This window comes from Liolophura sinensis, chromosome 10 (assembly GCF_032854445.1).
Source record: "Liolophura sinensis isolate JHLJ2023 chromosome 10, CUHK_Ljap_v2, whole genome shotgun sequence".
Taxonomy (NCBI): Eukaryota; Metazoa; Mollusca; class Polyplacophora; order Chitonida; family Chitonidae; genus Liolophura; species Liolophura sinensis.
In genome coordinates, this window is record NC_088304.1 from 33,767,421 (window position 1) to 33,781,433 (window position 14,013).

A 14,013-nucleotide genomic window follows, 5' to 3' on the forward strand; every position below is an offset into this window, starting at 1 on the left:
GAAAAATCTACCCTGTGGGTCATACCTGGATTTGTACTCAAACATAATCATTCGAAATCCAACATCAATGTCGTCAAAACCAAATAGTGTCAGCATAAATTATAAATGAAAAAGCGCTAAAGCAAACCAGCAGACACTATAAATGATAAAGCACTAGGGCAAACCAGCAGACACTATAAATGATAGAGCACTAGGGCAAACCAGCTGACACTATACCTACATGATAGACCACCACAGCAAACAAAGGCACTATAAATGATAAAGCACTAGAGCAAACCAGCAGACATTATAAATGATACAGCACTAGGGCAAACCAGCAGACACTATAAATAATAGTGCACTAGGGCAAACCAGCTGACACTATACCTACATGATAGACCACTACAGCAAACAAAGACACTATAAATGATAAAGCACTAGAGCAAACCAGCAGACATTATAAATGATACAGCACTAGGACAAACCAGCAGACACTATAAATAATAGTGCACTAGGGCAAACCAGCTGACACTATACCTACATGATAGACCACTACAGCAAACAAAGACACTATAAATGATAAAGCACTAGAGCAAACCAGCAGACATTATAAATGATACAGCACTAGGGCAAACCAGCGGACACTATAAATAATAGTGCACTAGGGCAAACCAGCTGATACTATACCTACATGATAGACCACTACAGCAAACAAAGACATTATAAATGATAAAGCACTAGAGCAAACCAGCAGACATTATAAATGATACAGCACTAGGGCAAACCAGCAGACACTATAAATAATAGTGCACTAGGGCAAACCAGCTGACACTATACCTACATGATAGACCACTACAGCAAACAAAGACACTATAAATGATAAAGCACTAGAGCAAACCAGCAGACATTATAAATGATAGAGCACTAGGGCAAACCAGCAGACACTATAAATAATAGTGCACTAGGGCAAACCAGCTGACACTATACCTACATGATAGACCACCACAGCAAACAAAGGCACTATAAATGATAAAGCACTAGAGCAAACCAGCAGACATTATAAATGATAGAGCACTAGGGCAAACCAGCAGACACTATAAATAATAGTGCACTAGGGCATACCAGCTGACACTATACCTACATGATAGACCACTACAGCAAACAAAGACACTATAAATGATAAAGCACTAGAGCAAACCAGCAGACATTATAAATGATACAGCACTAGGACAAACCAGCAGACACTATAAATAATAGTGCACTAGGGCAAACCAGCTGACACTATACCTACATGATAGACCACTACAGTAAACAAAGACACTATAAATGATAAAGCACTAGAGCAAACCAGCAGGCACTATAAACGATAGAGCACTAGGGCAAACCAGCAGACACTACAAATGATAGTGCACTAGGGCAAACAAGCAGACAGTATACCTACATGATAGAGCACTAGGGAAAACCAGCAGACACTATAAATGATAAAGCACAAGAGCAAACCAACTGACACTATAAATGATAAAGCAATAATAAATCAAATAGGTGACCAGACCCAAGCGATCAATTACACACGTGATCATTTAAGCTGCCAATCGATCACTGATGAATACATGAACTGACGAATCCATTGACTGATTAATTCATAAAGTGCTTTATTTTCTAGCAAAATTAAAAATATTGATCAAAAGACTAATCAATGAATCAAACAACTAATCAATCAATCAACTGATAATCAGTTTAACCACAATCAATCAATCAACCACTCAAATGTTTCATACGAAAACATTTACCTGTAACAATCTAAGGACATAATCTTTGACACATGATCCTAGAGAGGTAAAAATATTTAGTTAATATCTTTAGAATTGTAATAGCGGGCCTCCGTGGCTCAGTTGGTTAGCGCGCTAGTGCAGCGTAATGACCCAGGAGTCTCTCACCAATGCGGTCGCCGTGAGCTCAAGTCCAGCTCATGCTGGCTTCCTCTCCGGTCGTACTTGGGAAGGTCTGCCAGCAGCCCGGCTCTGCCCGGTTTCCACCCACTATAATGCTGGCCGACGTCGTATAAGTGGAATATTCTTGAGTACGGCATACAACACCAATCAAATAAATGAATTAATAAATAAATAGAATTGTAATAAATGAAGATTAACACAACATATATTTCTTTCCAATTTTTGTTTTATTCATGCAACCACTTTTCTTGAACAACATATCCATATGTAGCATAGTTTATGTTTCTGAGGCAGAGACACATGGCATATACATGTCATCTGAAGCTATGGTCTCAACAGCCAAGCTCTGAGTGTCACATCAAGCTTCCGAAACTAAAACTATTCATCAATGAGGGTTAGTAAGTATTTCAAACCAATCAGGTTAAAAAGTTCTCAGTTGTACATTGATAGTTCACTTCCAGCATATTTGTAGCAGGCTACCAGTTCACCACTAGAACACTTGTACCAGGCTACTAGTCCACCAGTAGAACACTTGTAACAGGCTACTAGTTCATCACCAGAACACTTGTAACAGGCTACTAGTCCTCCACTAGAACACTTGTAGCAGGCTACTAGTCCACTACTAGAACACCTGTAGCAGGCTTCTAGTCCACCACTGGAGCATTTGTAGTATGATAGCAGTTCACCACTGGAGCATTTGTAGTATGATAGCAGTTCACCACTAGAACACTTGTAGCGGGCTACTAGTTCACCACTGGAGCATTTGTAGTGTGATAGCAGTTCACCACTAGAACACTTGTGACGGTCACAAGCTGGTTCTATATCTCACAAATGCACCTGTTTTATGTCATGTAGACAGTTTTGCCTTTCAGCCATATAAACATGGAGTTTGACTACTGTGACATCATATTTTCTCAAACATGGCCTAGTAAGAATTTTAGGCGAAAGTTGATTTTTATAGTTACCATTCACATCCAATGACAATGTCTGTAGCCATTTATGTCTTTGTCCACCTATCTTCCTACATGACTAATTTATTCATTTGATTGGTGTTTCACGCTCTACACAAGAATACCTGTATTGACGATGGCGGCCAGCATTATGGTGGGAGGAAACTGTGCAGAACCCGGGAACGATTCACAACCATCTGCATGTTGCTTGCAGACTTTCCAACGTGCGGCTGGAGAGGAAGCCAGCATGAGCTGGACATGAACTCAGTCTCACAGCAATCCCATTCCTGAGAGGCTCCTCGGTCATTGCACCGTGCTGGCATGCTAACCACTTCGGCCATGGAGGCCCCCTATATGACTAACACTCATAATATGTTGTTCTTTTATGGCATAACAAAGTTCCAGTAAAAATGATACAAGCACGCAAATCATGAGACACATTTGACAAAATGAAGTAGTCTCCTTGCCATCTTTCTGTAGGAAATTGAAACAGCTAGCTATCCCTCACGGACTGCTGAGGCTTCACATACTCTTCTAGTGACAGGTTCACTTTGTCAAAGTCAACTTCAAAGTTTTCCCCACGCCGACCAAACTTCAGCGGCTCTCTGTAATCTGCTGTCCTGAAAATATTCTTGAGGCTCTCACGGGCGGCCATTTCCTCAGCTATACTCACAGTCTCTCCTGGAGCTGCATGGGCAAACATGCAAGCAAAAACATTTAGTGAATATATGTTTACACCATGTTCTCAATTTTGGTATTTCACCAGGCTTTTATTTACACTCTTAACCTAGTTTTCATTTCTATCCTGACACCAGAGTCTGATTTCCATCTTCCACCCACACTGCACTTCTAGCTTCACACCACTTTCACTGCTATTTTTACATAAAGTATAGCACAGGCTAAAAGTCAAAACCAGGCAGGAGATTAACCCGATCCTACAGGTCTAGCTTGTAGACAGACAGTCACCTGCTGACAGTCATCAGTGATCCGTCCACTGTGACTGATCACACACACGTGGCTGAGCATTGGTAGGCCAAAGCGCTGGCTGAAGGAAGCTGACGACCCAAAAATATACAGTTCTGTAGTTCTTTGTTAGAATGATTTAAAAATTGTTTGAAAGCCTAACACAATACATGGAACTGAAGTAAAATAACAAAAGTGTGTGTGTGTGTTTTGATCGCAAAGTGACAATCTTCTTTTAAAGTAGTGATTTACATATCAGTGCATGCAAGATTTGTAATGGATAACAACGACTGTTAAAACAAGCTCATTTGGACAAATGTCTTTCATTTCTTTCGTAGAAGGTTTTAGTGGGAGTCATATGCCTGCAAAAAATTATCTGCCGCTCAGCAATTTACAAAACCAAATCGACACTTTCGTGCTGCAACAAAAACAACAACGCGGTATTACAATATGGATTTCATGTACAGAAGTGGTAACAAATAAAAACACAACACAGGGCAAGATAGACTTTGTCCATATGACTACTGACCATTTGTAGTTTGTACGAAAGCATGTGGAAAAGCACCCTCATAGCAAACTCATGAAGGGGAAAAAAATGATTTGTTCGAAAGGTTTTTCTCACAGAAAAAAATAATAATAACTTCCCAGTTCCACCAATTGACTTTTTTGGCATACCAGTCACACTGTACCTTTGTGGAATTCATTCCATGAATTCCACGTTAATTTAATTATGCTTTTTATAAATGATTTGCACTAACACCCAGATGAATTCAGATATCAAATTTTACTTGTAAACTGGAATAAAAGTTGAGGCAAAATGTATGTGAATAACTTATACTTTTATCAATAAACATATGATTACTAGTCTGTTTTTTTTTTCAGCTGGACTGTAATGTTTTGGTGTTCACTATACTTGTGTGAAGAAATATTATAGGTGGTCAAATAAGCAGCAACAGCAAGGTGGATTATTGTAGGCTTAATTAAAATATTCAGTAATGTCATGATGAGACCTGGAAAAGAACTCACGCAGGGTTAGAGTCCAGCGGTGTCACTTTGCCAAGATTGAAGAACAACGAGCACTTTATATTGGATTTTATATTAGATCAGCCATTTCGGGTTACTTGTTGAAAACACCAATTGCTGCGGCTAGGCCTGCATGTCCGTCAACCGGGAGTAGCCTACAGTGAAAGGTCTGCAGTCTGGTGATGCCTGATGCTGACCTGAACATACGTGTTCAGGGTTGTCTTTGTTTTTGTTTTTTTTTTAGTTCTTTTGACAGGAGGCTTACACGATCTTTGCACTCATATAAATACATAATGCTATTTAGATGTCATCTCCATACAAACGTAACAAGCGATAAGACATAAGTTTGAAGGATCACACAGAGGCACGGCCACACAAGACTGCTGTCCGCCAGTGATGGGGCGATGTCCTAGACGGGAAGCGTGCACTACTGCACGTGCTTTATTCACAAGAAAGTCGCGTTGGCTTGTGAAATTAATGGGAAGATTTGGCCAGTTTACTATAAAATATCTGTTGCATGGTTCTATAGGCCTGAAATAAATGTATATCAAAATTAGTGTGCCGATTGTTGACACCTGTTGATGACTTTGAATCGCATATTTCCTTCCTTAATCAGGTTGTTCAACTGATTTTGTTGTGCAGAAGTATGTTACATATCGCAAAATAAACTTTCCGCTCTTCACGGGTAACACATGCAGGCCTATGTTAACACAGCTGAATACACAGGTACTGCCGCTTTGCTTCCAATTATATTCACACCTTCTGACTTTAAATCTGCGCGCCTCAGCTGGTCTCCGACACAGCCCAGTAGAGGGTTTGTCAAGCACCAGCAGAGAGTTATTCAGTATCTTGGAGTGTGATAAGAGCGATAAACAATTGACTTTTAGCCTGAGCTATACTGTATGTTTTTTTTTTTAATCCTTTCACCATGCATGCTCTCGTTCGTATATTACATGGCGCTGGCAAATTTTCATGCGTGTACTTACATTCGCCAATTAACTCCTTGTTACAGTATATTCCCACCCAATAAAGGGACATAACTGTGGTGGAGGCACTTTCTCGGAGAAGTCTGAAATAAGAAAATGGAAGATTTTAACCTTAGACATAATGTTTGATCAAAAGTATGGTCCCAGCACATTCATTTCTTAAAAATGTAGGAATGAACCCCTTCAACAATTTGTGAAATATCATTAAACTTTTTACAAGATTGAGGGTAGTACTGGGGATGTTGCTGACCCCAACATTGTTAAAAAAAAAAAAAACACCAATCAGAATTCATTTTATTCAGCTAAAACAAAATATAAAAAAGTGCATAAAAGCAGTTTTGTATGCAGTTTTCAATGTTTTTCCCCCCATGGTCCTGTTATTTACTTACTTTTTCTTTTTGGTTCTCTTTCGCTGAGATGGTTTTGAGTACAGCATTTTATCAAAAGTTTAACATTTTTAAACGGCATATTTTGCTTCACTGATTGACTCATTTGGCCATTTAAAGAGTTTTATGTGAAGTTTGATTCATTTCTTGAATGAGAAAGTGAAGTGTTGCCATTAAAAGTATCATTTTAAGGTCTTCGTGTGTTTCTAAAAGTGCAATTTTACAGACTAAACTTTAGGTGAACTACAGTAACCTGATGCGGATCACAATTAAGGAACATATGCTCTGTCACTCACCTGGCCTCGGGGGCAGGATGTCCCTGGGCAGTGAGAATGTCAGTCAGCAGTCCCATGGGGTTGGTGATCTCCCACATCTCATTCACATCCTTACCAATAAGCTGTGGTAGAATGAAGTCACGGACAAAGGTGTGAGCTCGCTCCTCGCTCTGAAATTTACGATTCATACTCTTCTTACACTTCAACATTGCAGGTTTTTCAAAGCTTTTCCAATCCCAGATTACTTGGAATAAATATTATTCTACACTTACCATATTTGGAGCAGTATAATGTGACATAAATTATAATGTGACCTAAATTATTTAAAATGTCTTTCATTTAAATGTACATACAGCACCATACTACAATCAGAGTCTGATCTAGGGCAGTTTTGAACAAGATACAACAGGTTTGGGCGTCGCGAGGTTGGGCGCCCTAATGATAAACCGAAAGAAAAAGAATATACAATATACGTAAAAAGGTTTAATAACATAAATACAAATGTAAAAAGCCGGAGGTACCAGTCGGAAACTTAAAATATTTAACTGTCGAGTATGAATTAGAAAAAAAAAGCACCAAGCACACACGGTTGTGTCACGCGACACCAATCAGTTTGATCTCTATGAAGGCACTGTACTATCACAACTTATTAGGCTCTGTCTGAATCTGTGTGGAGAGGAAAACTCTTCAGACAAAAAAGGTAAAGAAAACCCGCTCAAACCATAACCTCTGTGTAAGGTCAATGTGCATACGAATCGATCTCTAGTATGGTGCGTGATGACCCTGCATGCCCAGTGACCGGTGCAAAGCGCATATTTTACTAACTTTGAGTGACGCCAACAGTAAACTTGCCGCGACTGCAGTGGATGCATTTATCTAATCTGGCTGTTGTATAATGCAATGCTTCAGAAATTTTCACAAGCACAGTGCTAATTTTATGAATGGTGAAGTTCCCAGGATAAACCATCAACTTTTGGCAAATTACAGACAAACTTTCCCATGTGTGACAACAGATATGTACACCATATTACTCGCGAACAAAAGGTGCTCTACGAACATAAAATGGTTACACAAGCGTTTCACATTTAATGCACAAAAATCAACAACAAACATCAGACAAAAAGTAGGATAAAACAGACAATGTTCTCAAGGAAAACTGACCTGACTCTCGCACAGTGCTCCAATGACGGCAAAGAATGTTTTACTGATCGTAGATTCAAGGGGAGGGAAATCCTGAAAACATTGAAATAAACACCATTTATCTCCCCTGATCAAGAGATTCTATTGCCAGGACTGATAACAAATTCTAACAATACCATTTAAAGCAAAACTGTAAATTAAGATCACTATATGTAAAAATAAAACACCAAAAAAAAAGTCAAACGTGCCACATCTTAAGTTATAAGTATAAGAAAACGCATTATTCAGCAATGTATTCATAAAATTTTGGTCAATAAATGTTTCAGTAGTAGAAAAAAAAAAGAGGTATAAACTGTACCTCAGAGAGTATGAGGTCCTTCAAACCCAGGTTACTACCAATAAAAGCTAACATTTCCTCTGTCATCAAAAACTCACAGATACCGCTGAAAATATAAGAAAAAGTGTTTTTTAATATAATCATTACATATCTGGGAGATATTTTCACACTATAAATATAACTTCTGTAAACTGGAGTGGGATTATGTTTATAGAAATTCACAGAAAGGTTTGCTTTTTCTGTCCTGATGATAATATAAATGTGTCAGATATAATAAATGATGACTAGCACTGACTTTCAGGAAGATACAGTTTTTTTTACTATCTGTAGTGAAAATCTTTAACATGGTTGGCATGACTGGTGTTTAATGCCATTCGAAACAATTTTTTCAGGGTTACGACAGCAGTCAGGTTTTATAGGAGGGGGAAAAAAAGGCAATATGCCTCATGTAAACCACCATACTTTTCCAGACACCCTATAAATCTCCTGACTTATAGCTACAGTGGATAAAGATACAGGTATGTAATACTGTAATGACTAATCCTGACCGTATTCCTTCCTCTGGCAGATACGGGTAAGAGGTGCGTAGAAATGCTTGAATGTACCGATGGGCTACCTCTTCTCCTGAAAAGAGAGCCATATATTTATTTAATTCTTTACTGAATTGTTTTATGTTGTGTTTCCCTTTTTTCCTTATACAACGGTAAGTTGCTTTTAAGGGGAAGAAAACCAGGGACAAGGTGCTTGGAATAAACCACTGACCTTTGGTGAGTTACTGGTAAACTCTCCCATGTGTGCTAACTTCATGCAACACCACACAAGACAACGAGAGTACCGTCAACCAGTTATTGCCACCAAGGCCCGACGAACAATGGCAGCAACTGAATCTCGAAAATTCCCAACCACAAATGGGACTGAACCCAGGCGTCATGTGACCTAGATATAGGAAAACAAGCCCCTTTACGCTTCACCACATCCTACTCCCTCAATGAATACAGAACATTGCAGTGTGCTCAATACAACTAGTTTACTATTTATTACAAAATAATGCTTTGCTTTATTAAGTGTAAATCTCACACTCACATTGTCAAGCAGAGGCTGGAATCAATGTGCCCACAAAAACAATTACAAACAAAATTTAACCAGCCCATTTTTTTTTTTTTTAATTACCGCTGTGGTTTTCTCACCTCTACTTGTGAGCTCCTCATTGTCCTGCAGTTCCAGTGAGGCTAAGTCTGCTCCAAACCCTAGCTCTGCTCTCTTCCTGCCCTCTTTGTCTATGTAGGACCTGTCAACACAACAACAGCATCAAATTGTACTACACTAATTCTTCAACCTTTCTGCATGTGAAAGAGCAACTTTCAGTGCAATTTATTCACATTTTTTAATTTGATTTTAAAGACAAAACTACTTTGTTTGGATTCGCCAATTTCAGGGCTTCACAAAAAATGTGATTTTCTACACAGACTAATGCCTTTAGAATATGCGTTAAAAAAATACCTTGAAAATATGTGAAAAGGTTGAAAAACTACAGTAGCTGACATGACTTAATTCAAATTAACTTGCCCAAAATTTTACTTTATAAATGACACATGAAGAAATAAGCACTAAAGAAAATAAAATAAAAAAAAACTCAAAACCCTGCAAAGCCTCGCCACAAACTGTACCTGTGAGTAAAAGCTTGTCTTAGAATATCCTCATCAAAGTCTTCACCAAGCCGCTTTCCAAAGGCAAATATTTCTGCATCGTAATTCCTACCAAAAAGAAAAAATAAAACAAAAATTTTTTTTAACAAAATCTGAGAAACATGCACACATAATATGTTTGTCATAGTTAAAACACAACACATAGATAAAAGACAAATGAATGTTCATCGACTTGGACAATACAACCCTGCATGTACTGCTCGACACTACATGTATGTGTTACTCTATGTTAATGACAGAACTAGAGACAACTAGCAAACCAAAACTATACTGGTAAAGCACAAACTGTCCGTCCAGCTGATACAAGACACACTCTTAAATTTGATTTATTCTTTAAATGACAGGCTTCTGGGTCATTGCACAAACCATGTTGGTCACAGAAACCCTAAAGATTCAAGTGGCATGCCAGGCCAGTAGCCAACCAGTTAAACAATTTAAGGAAGCCACTAGCATACCATTCTCATGCACCAAGTGGTGTGTAGAAAAGATGATAATTGAACTGAAACGTCCTTTTGGTCTTCCAAAATCATGCCACATGAGAACCATGGGAGGGCTAGAGGCTTGTCACTGTGTGGACTGTCAAGAACCATCTGTCAGTCTGCACAATACAACATTTTCTGCTACAAGTGTTTAACACAGTACCGGTATGTATGTATGCTTAGGCGTTTGTGTTGCACAGCCATGTGACAGCAAGGAGTCCTTAGGTGTGTGTACATATAATGTGTCTTCATGTGGTCTTGTTGTCACTTGTAAAGTATCAAACCGAAGACACCTGACATGACACAACACCCAGTCACATTATACTGACAATGAGACAATCAGTTCCGTTTCCTTGCGGAGACCTCTCGTTGCTCAGCGCCAAGTGAGGCAGCAATAAGGACTATTTCTAAATTCATTGGTATGATCCGACCCAAGTTTGTATAACACAGTAGACAACAGCCAACTTGCCAGTTGATCCACGCAGATCTTGGTCTCTCGGGTTCTGGACCAACCTCAAGTCGACGCTTGTACATCTGACTACGGTAAGGCCTTTCCCATTTCTTAAAATCACGTCGCTGGACACAAGCCAAAACTGTAACACATGAATTTAATGAAAAAGAGTAGTTACTCTAACAAACTTTTAGTTCAATGCTTGTTTGTTATTCATCTCTTGAATACTGCATTGAGAAATATTTAACTCATGTGAATAGTTGTTACATTATTTAGGCCTACAGATTGTCAAGAGGCTTATTAGGTGTCCATATATCGACATGCAGTAGACATGCAGGTCAGTCAGTACTGTTATTGTGATTGATCTGGAGATGACGTGGGAAAACTTTCACTATCAAGATTACCTGCTGAATCAGACACTCGTGTTAAATTCATGGCTCTTCGTATTACGTGACAACATAACCGTCTTCCCAGCGAAGCCATGCTTGCAGTTGAAAGCAAGCAGACAGCTTTGCTTCTTTACAGCCGCAGATACAAATACGATCTTTCTCGATGGAACGCGGTGTCGGACTTGAATTCAAAAAGCAACAAAATATGTAGTCCACATGACTAATGTTGTGACGACAATTCTTGGAAATCCATAATACTTTTCCAACAGATTTTTTTTCTCAAGTACGAAAGTTCGGTTTTCGCAATTGAAGAGCTAGCCCAGACTAAAAGAGCTCGGCATGGAAGACGAATGAAACAGAAAAATGAAGTTAACACATGTATTACTGTTTTACAAGAACTTGATGAAAGTTCCTGGTAGTTTGTATGCAGGGTAAGTTTCCTTTGGGGAGATGTTAAGCCCAGGCTGCTCTCACGTGGTAAAGTGATGTCAGTTCACTGAGGAACCAGCTTTTCATAGTGAACCTCTGATTCCCTTCTATTTACATGTGCAACCCCACACACCTCAACCCCCAAAACAAAAACAAACAAACAAACAAAAAAATGGCCATTTTCATAAAATATTGATACAGAAAATGAAAATTATTCTGCTGCCACCAGGAGTTTATCAAAATGTTCTGACAAGAAAACAAGGAATCTGTTACATGTAAGTGTCACTGGCTTTATAAGTGAAACATTCTTGAGAGTGACGCTAAACAACAATCCAGTAAATGTAACAGGTAATATTTCCCAGTTTGGTCCATGTTAATTAGCCCCAGCTGTGTATAGGTGAGTGCGCTTATACATGTAACTGTGACCTGGCTAAGTGTCTGATGTCACTATTATAGTTCCTTCATGTCACGATATGTGTGTGATGTAAGTTTTGTGTCTTTAGTATGGTAAAACATTAGTGGAGATGAACTTGCTTAAGTCTAGGATCTGTCTGATAAACTGTAAAATTTGTAAATGTTATGAAAAGCTTAGGTAAACTTACTATTCCATGTTTCAATAACCAAATGAACTAAAATTTGTCAAGGAGTGTGAAATATTTGAGCAAGTTAATACACGTGTTGATTGTGACATGAAATCATGCCCTAATTTACAGACGTCGTGTTGAGAATTTGGTGCTGTCTCATGCCTGAACAATCGGTTGTCTTCTTTTCTGTTATTTCACAGGAAACACAGAGTGTACAGACCTATCAAGATGAAAGACAGACGAGAGGCATTTAATCGCCTAATGAAAGAACAGCAAAACCTAGCAATTCTCAGTAGACCATACCTTACTATGGTGAGCCTTTTTGATTTATAGCATAGACATAGGTGTGACCACAGTCATTCAAACATATTTATTTATTTGATTGGTGTTTCACGTCGCATTCAAGATTATTTCACGTATACCATAATGGTGGGTGGAAATCAGGCAGAGCCCATGGGGAACCCACAGCAATCCACAGATTGCTGGCCGACCCTTGGAAACTGGAGTGGAATCCAGAATAATCTGGACTCCTCATCAAACACATATATACACATATTTACTTGTAGACAAAGGTGCTTGGCTACTGTTTCATCGCATTATCACATCAAAATTTTAAGCTTTTGTGAGTGAGTGAGTGCTTGGGGTTTAACGTCGTACTCAACAATTTTTCAGTCATGTGACGACAATTAAGCTTTTGTAGTCTGGAAACTGAGGACAGTCAAACTAACATGACATGTACGTCAGATGCCTTGTCTTCTTCTTAGTTAGTCAGTTTTTCAGAAATGTTTATAGCAAACTTGTGGTGTTTTAATTCTATCTGTATTTTTACTTTCACCTGGTTACTTTATTTAAAGCTGAATTTCTGTCTAACATCTCTTAATGATTGTTTATTGGCCTGTGTGGCCTAGTGGTTACAGTACCATTGCAGCATGATGGCCTCTCACCAATGTGATCACTGTGAGTTCAAGTCCAGGTCATGCCGGCTTTTTCTCTGGTTTGCACGTTAGAAGGTCTACCAGCAACCCTGGGGATGGTCATGGATTTCCCTTGGGCTGAGCCTGGTTTCCTCCCACCATAATGCTGACCACTGTTGTATAAGAGAAATATTCTGGAGTGTGGGGCAAAATGCCAATCAGATAAAACAAATAAATCCTTACTTTAATTGCTGCAAATCAGTCAGAAGTTCAGTCATTGAGCCAATATACCACATATACTACTGTAATTCATCAACCTTTTTGCTTGTTTGCAGGGTGTTTATTGAAGCATATTCTGAGGCATTACTCTGTGTGGACTGATAAAATTATACTTCTTTTGAAGACCTGAAAATGGCCAACACAACCAATATAGTTTTGTCTCCAAAATCAAATTAAAAATGTGCATGAATTGAACTGAAAGCTGCTATTTTATATGTGAAAAGGCTAAAGTAACAGGATAACTGATTATCATGTGTCATGATTTGTCTGTATTTGTAGGAGGAAGAACAGGGTCACATGAAAGCCATGGGACGGAACAGACTGGCATATGAAGCTCTAAAGGAACGCAATACTAGCAAGATGTTACCTCATCGGACAATAGAGGATCATTTAGAACATGTGAATACAGGAAGGAAATGGGAATGATGAACTCTTAGCTGATAGTAACAAGGAGAACTATCTATAGGGGCACCAGGAAATGTACATGAATGTGGTACAGTGATGTGCTGATGACCATACCATGTGTAATTGTGAGGTTTTCTTTGCAATCAGTTGGTGCCTCTGGCAACACAGTGCTGTACAATTTGAAAAATGTTTTGAATTTGAATTTCTTGGAGGCATAGTTCGTGTAGTGTATGTACAGTAAATCTACAATTTTTTCAACCACCTCTGCAACGAGTATTTTGAAAGATTCTGAGAGGGCTATGGTGTGTAGAGAAATAATTTGCAAAGTTTTATGAAGCTTGCATCTTTAATGACACAAAGGAATCATTTTAGCATCATTTTTAATA

General features: G+C 38.7%; 2 protein-coding genes across 2 annotated transcripts; one reads left to right on the forward strand and one right to left on the reverse strand.

Moving 5' to 3' along the window:
- Positions 1-2,589: 2,589 nt before the first annotated feature.
- LOC135476549 (large ribosomal subunit protein mL44-like) lies at positions 2,590-11,116 on the reverse strand. Its single transcript, XM_064756604.1, has 10 exons — positions 11,032-11,116; positions 10,646-10,769; positions 9,659-9,745; positions 9,179-9,279; positions 8,540-8,615; positions 8,013-8,097; positions 7,676-7,747; positions 6,536-6,684; positions 5,854-5,936; positions 2,590-3,568 (listed from the first exon to the last, which is right to left on the reverse strand). Exons 1-10 carry the CDS (start codon positions 11,108-11,110, stop codon positions 3,375-3,377), a joined length of 1,050 nt encoding a protein of 349 aa, XP_064612674.1. The 5' UTR covers positions 11,111-11,116; the 3' UTR covers positions 2,590-3,374.
- A 220-nt stretch (positions 11,117-11,336) lies between these two features.
- On the forward strand, positions 11,337-13,648 carry LOC135476551 (large ribosomal subunit protein mL63-like). The gene is made up of 3 exons (XM_064756605.1): positions 11,337-11,447; positions 12,230-12,341; positions 13,502-13,648. The coding sequence occupies exons 1-3, from the start codon at positions 11,380-11,382 to the stop codon at positions 13,646-13,648; spliced, it is 327 nt and encodes a 108-aa protein (XP_064612675.1). The 5' UTR covers positions 11,337-11,379.
- The last annotated feature ends 365 nt before the right edge of the window (positions 13,649-14,013 follow it).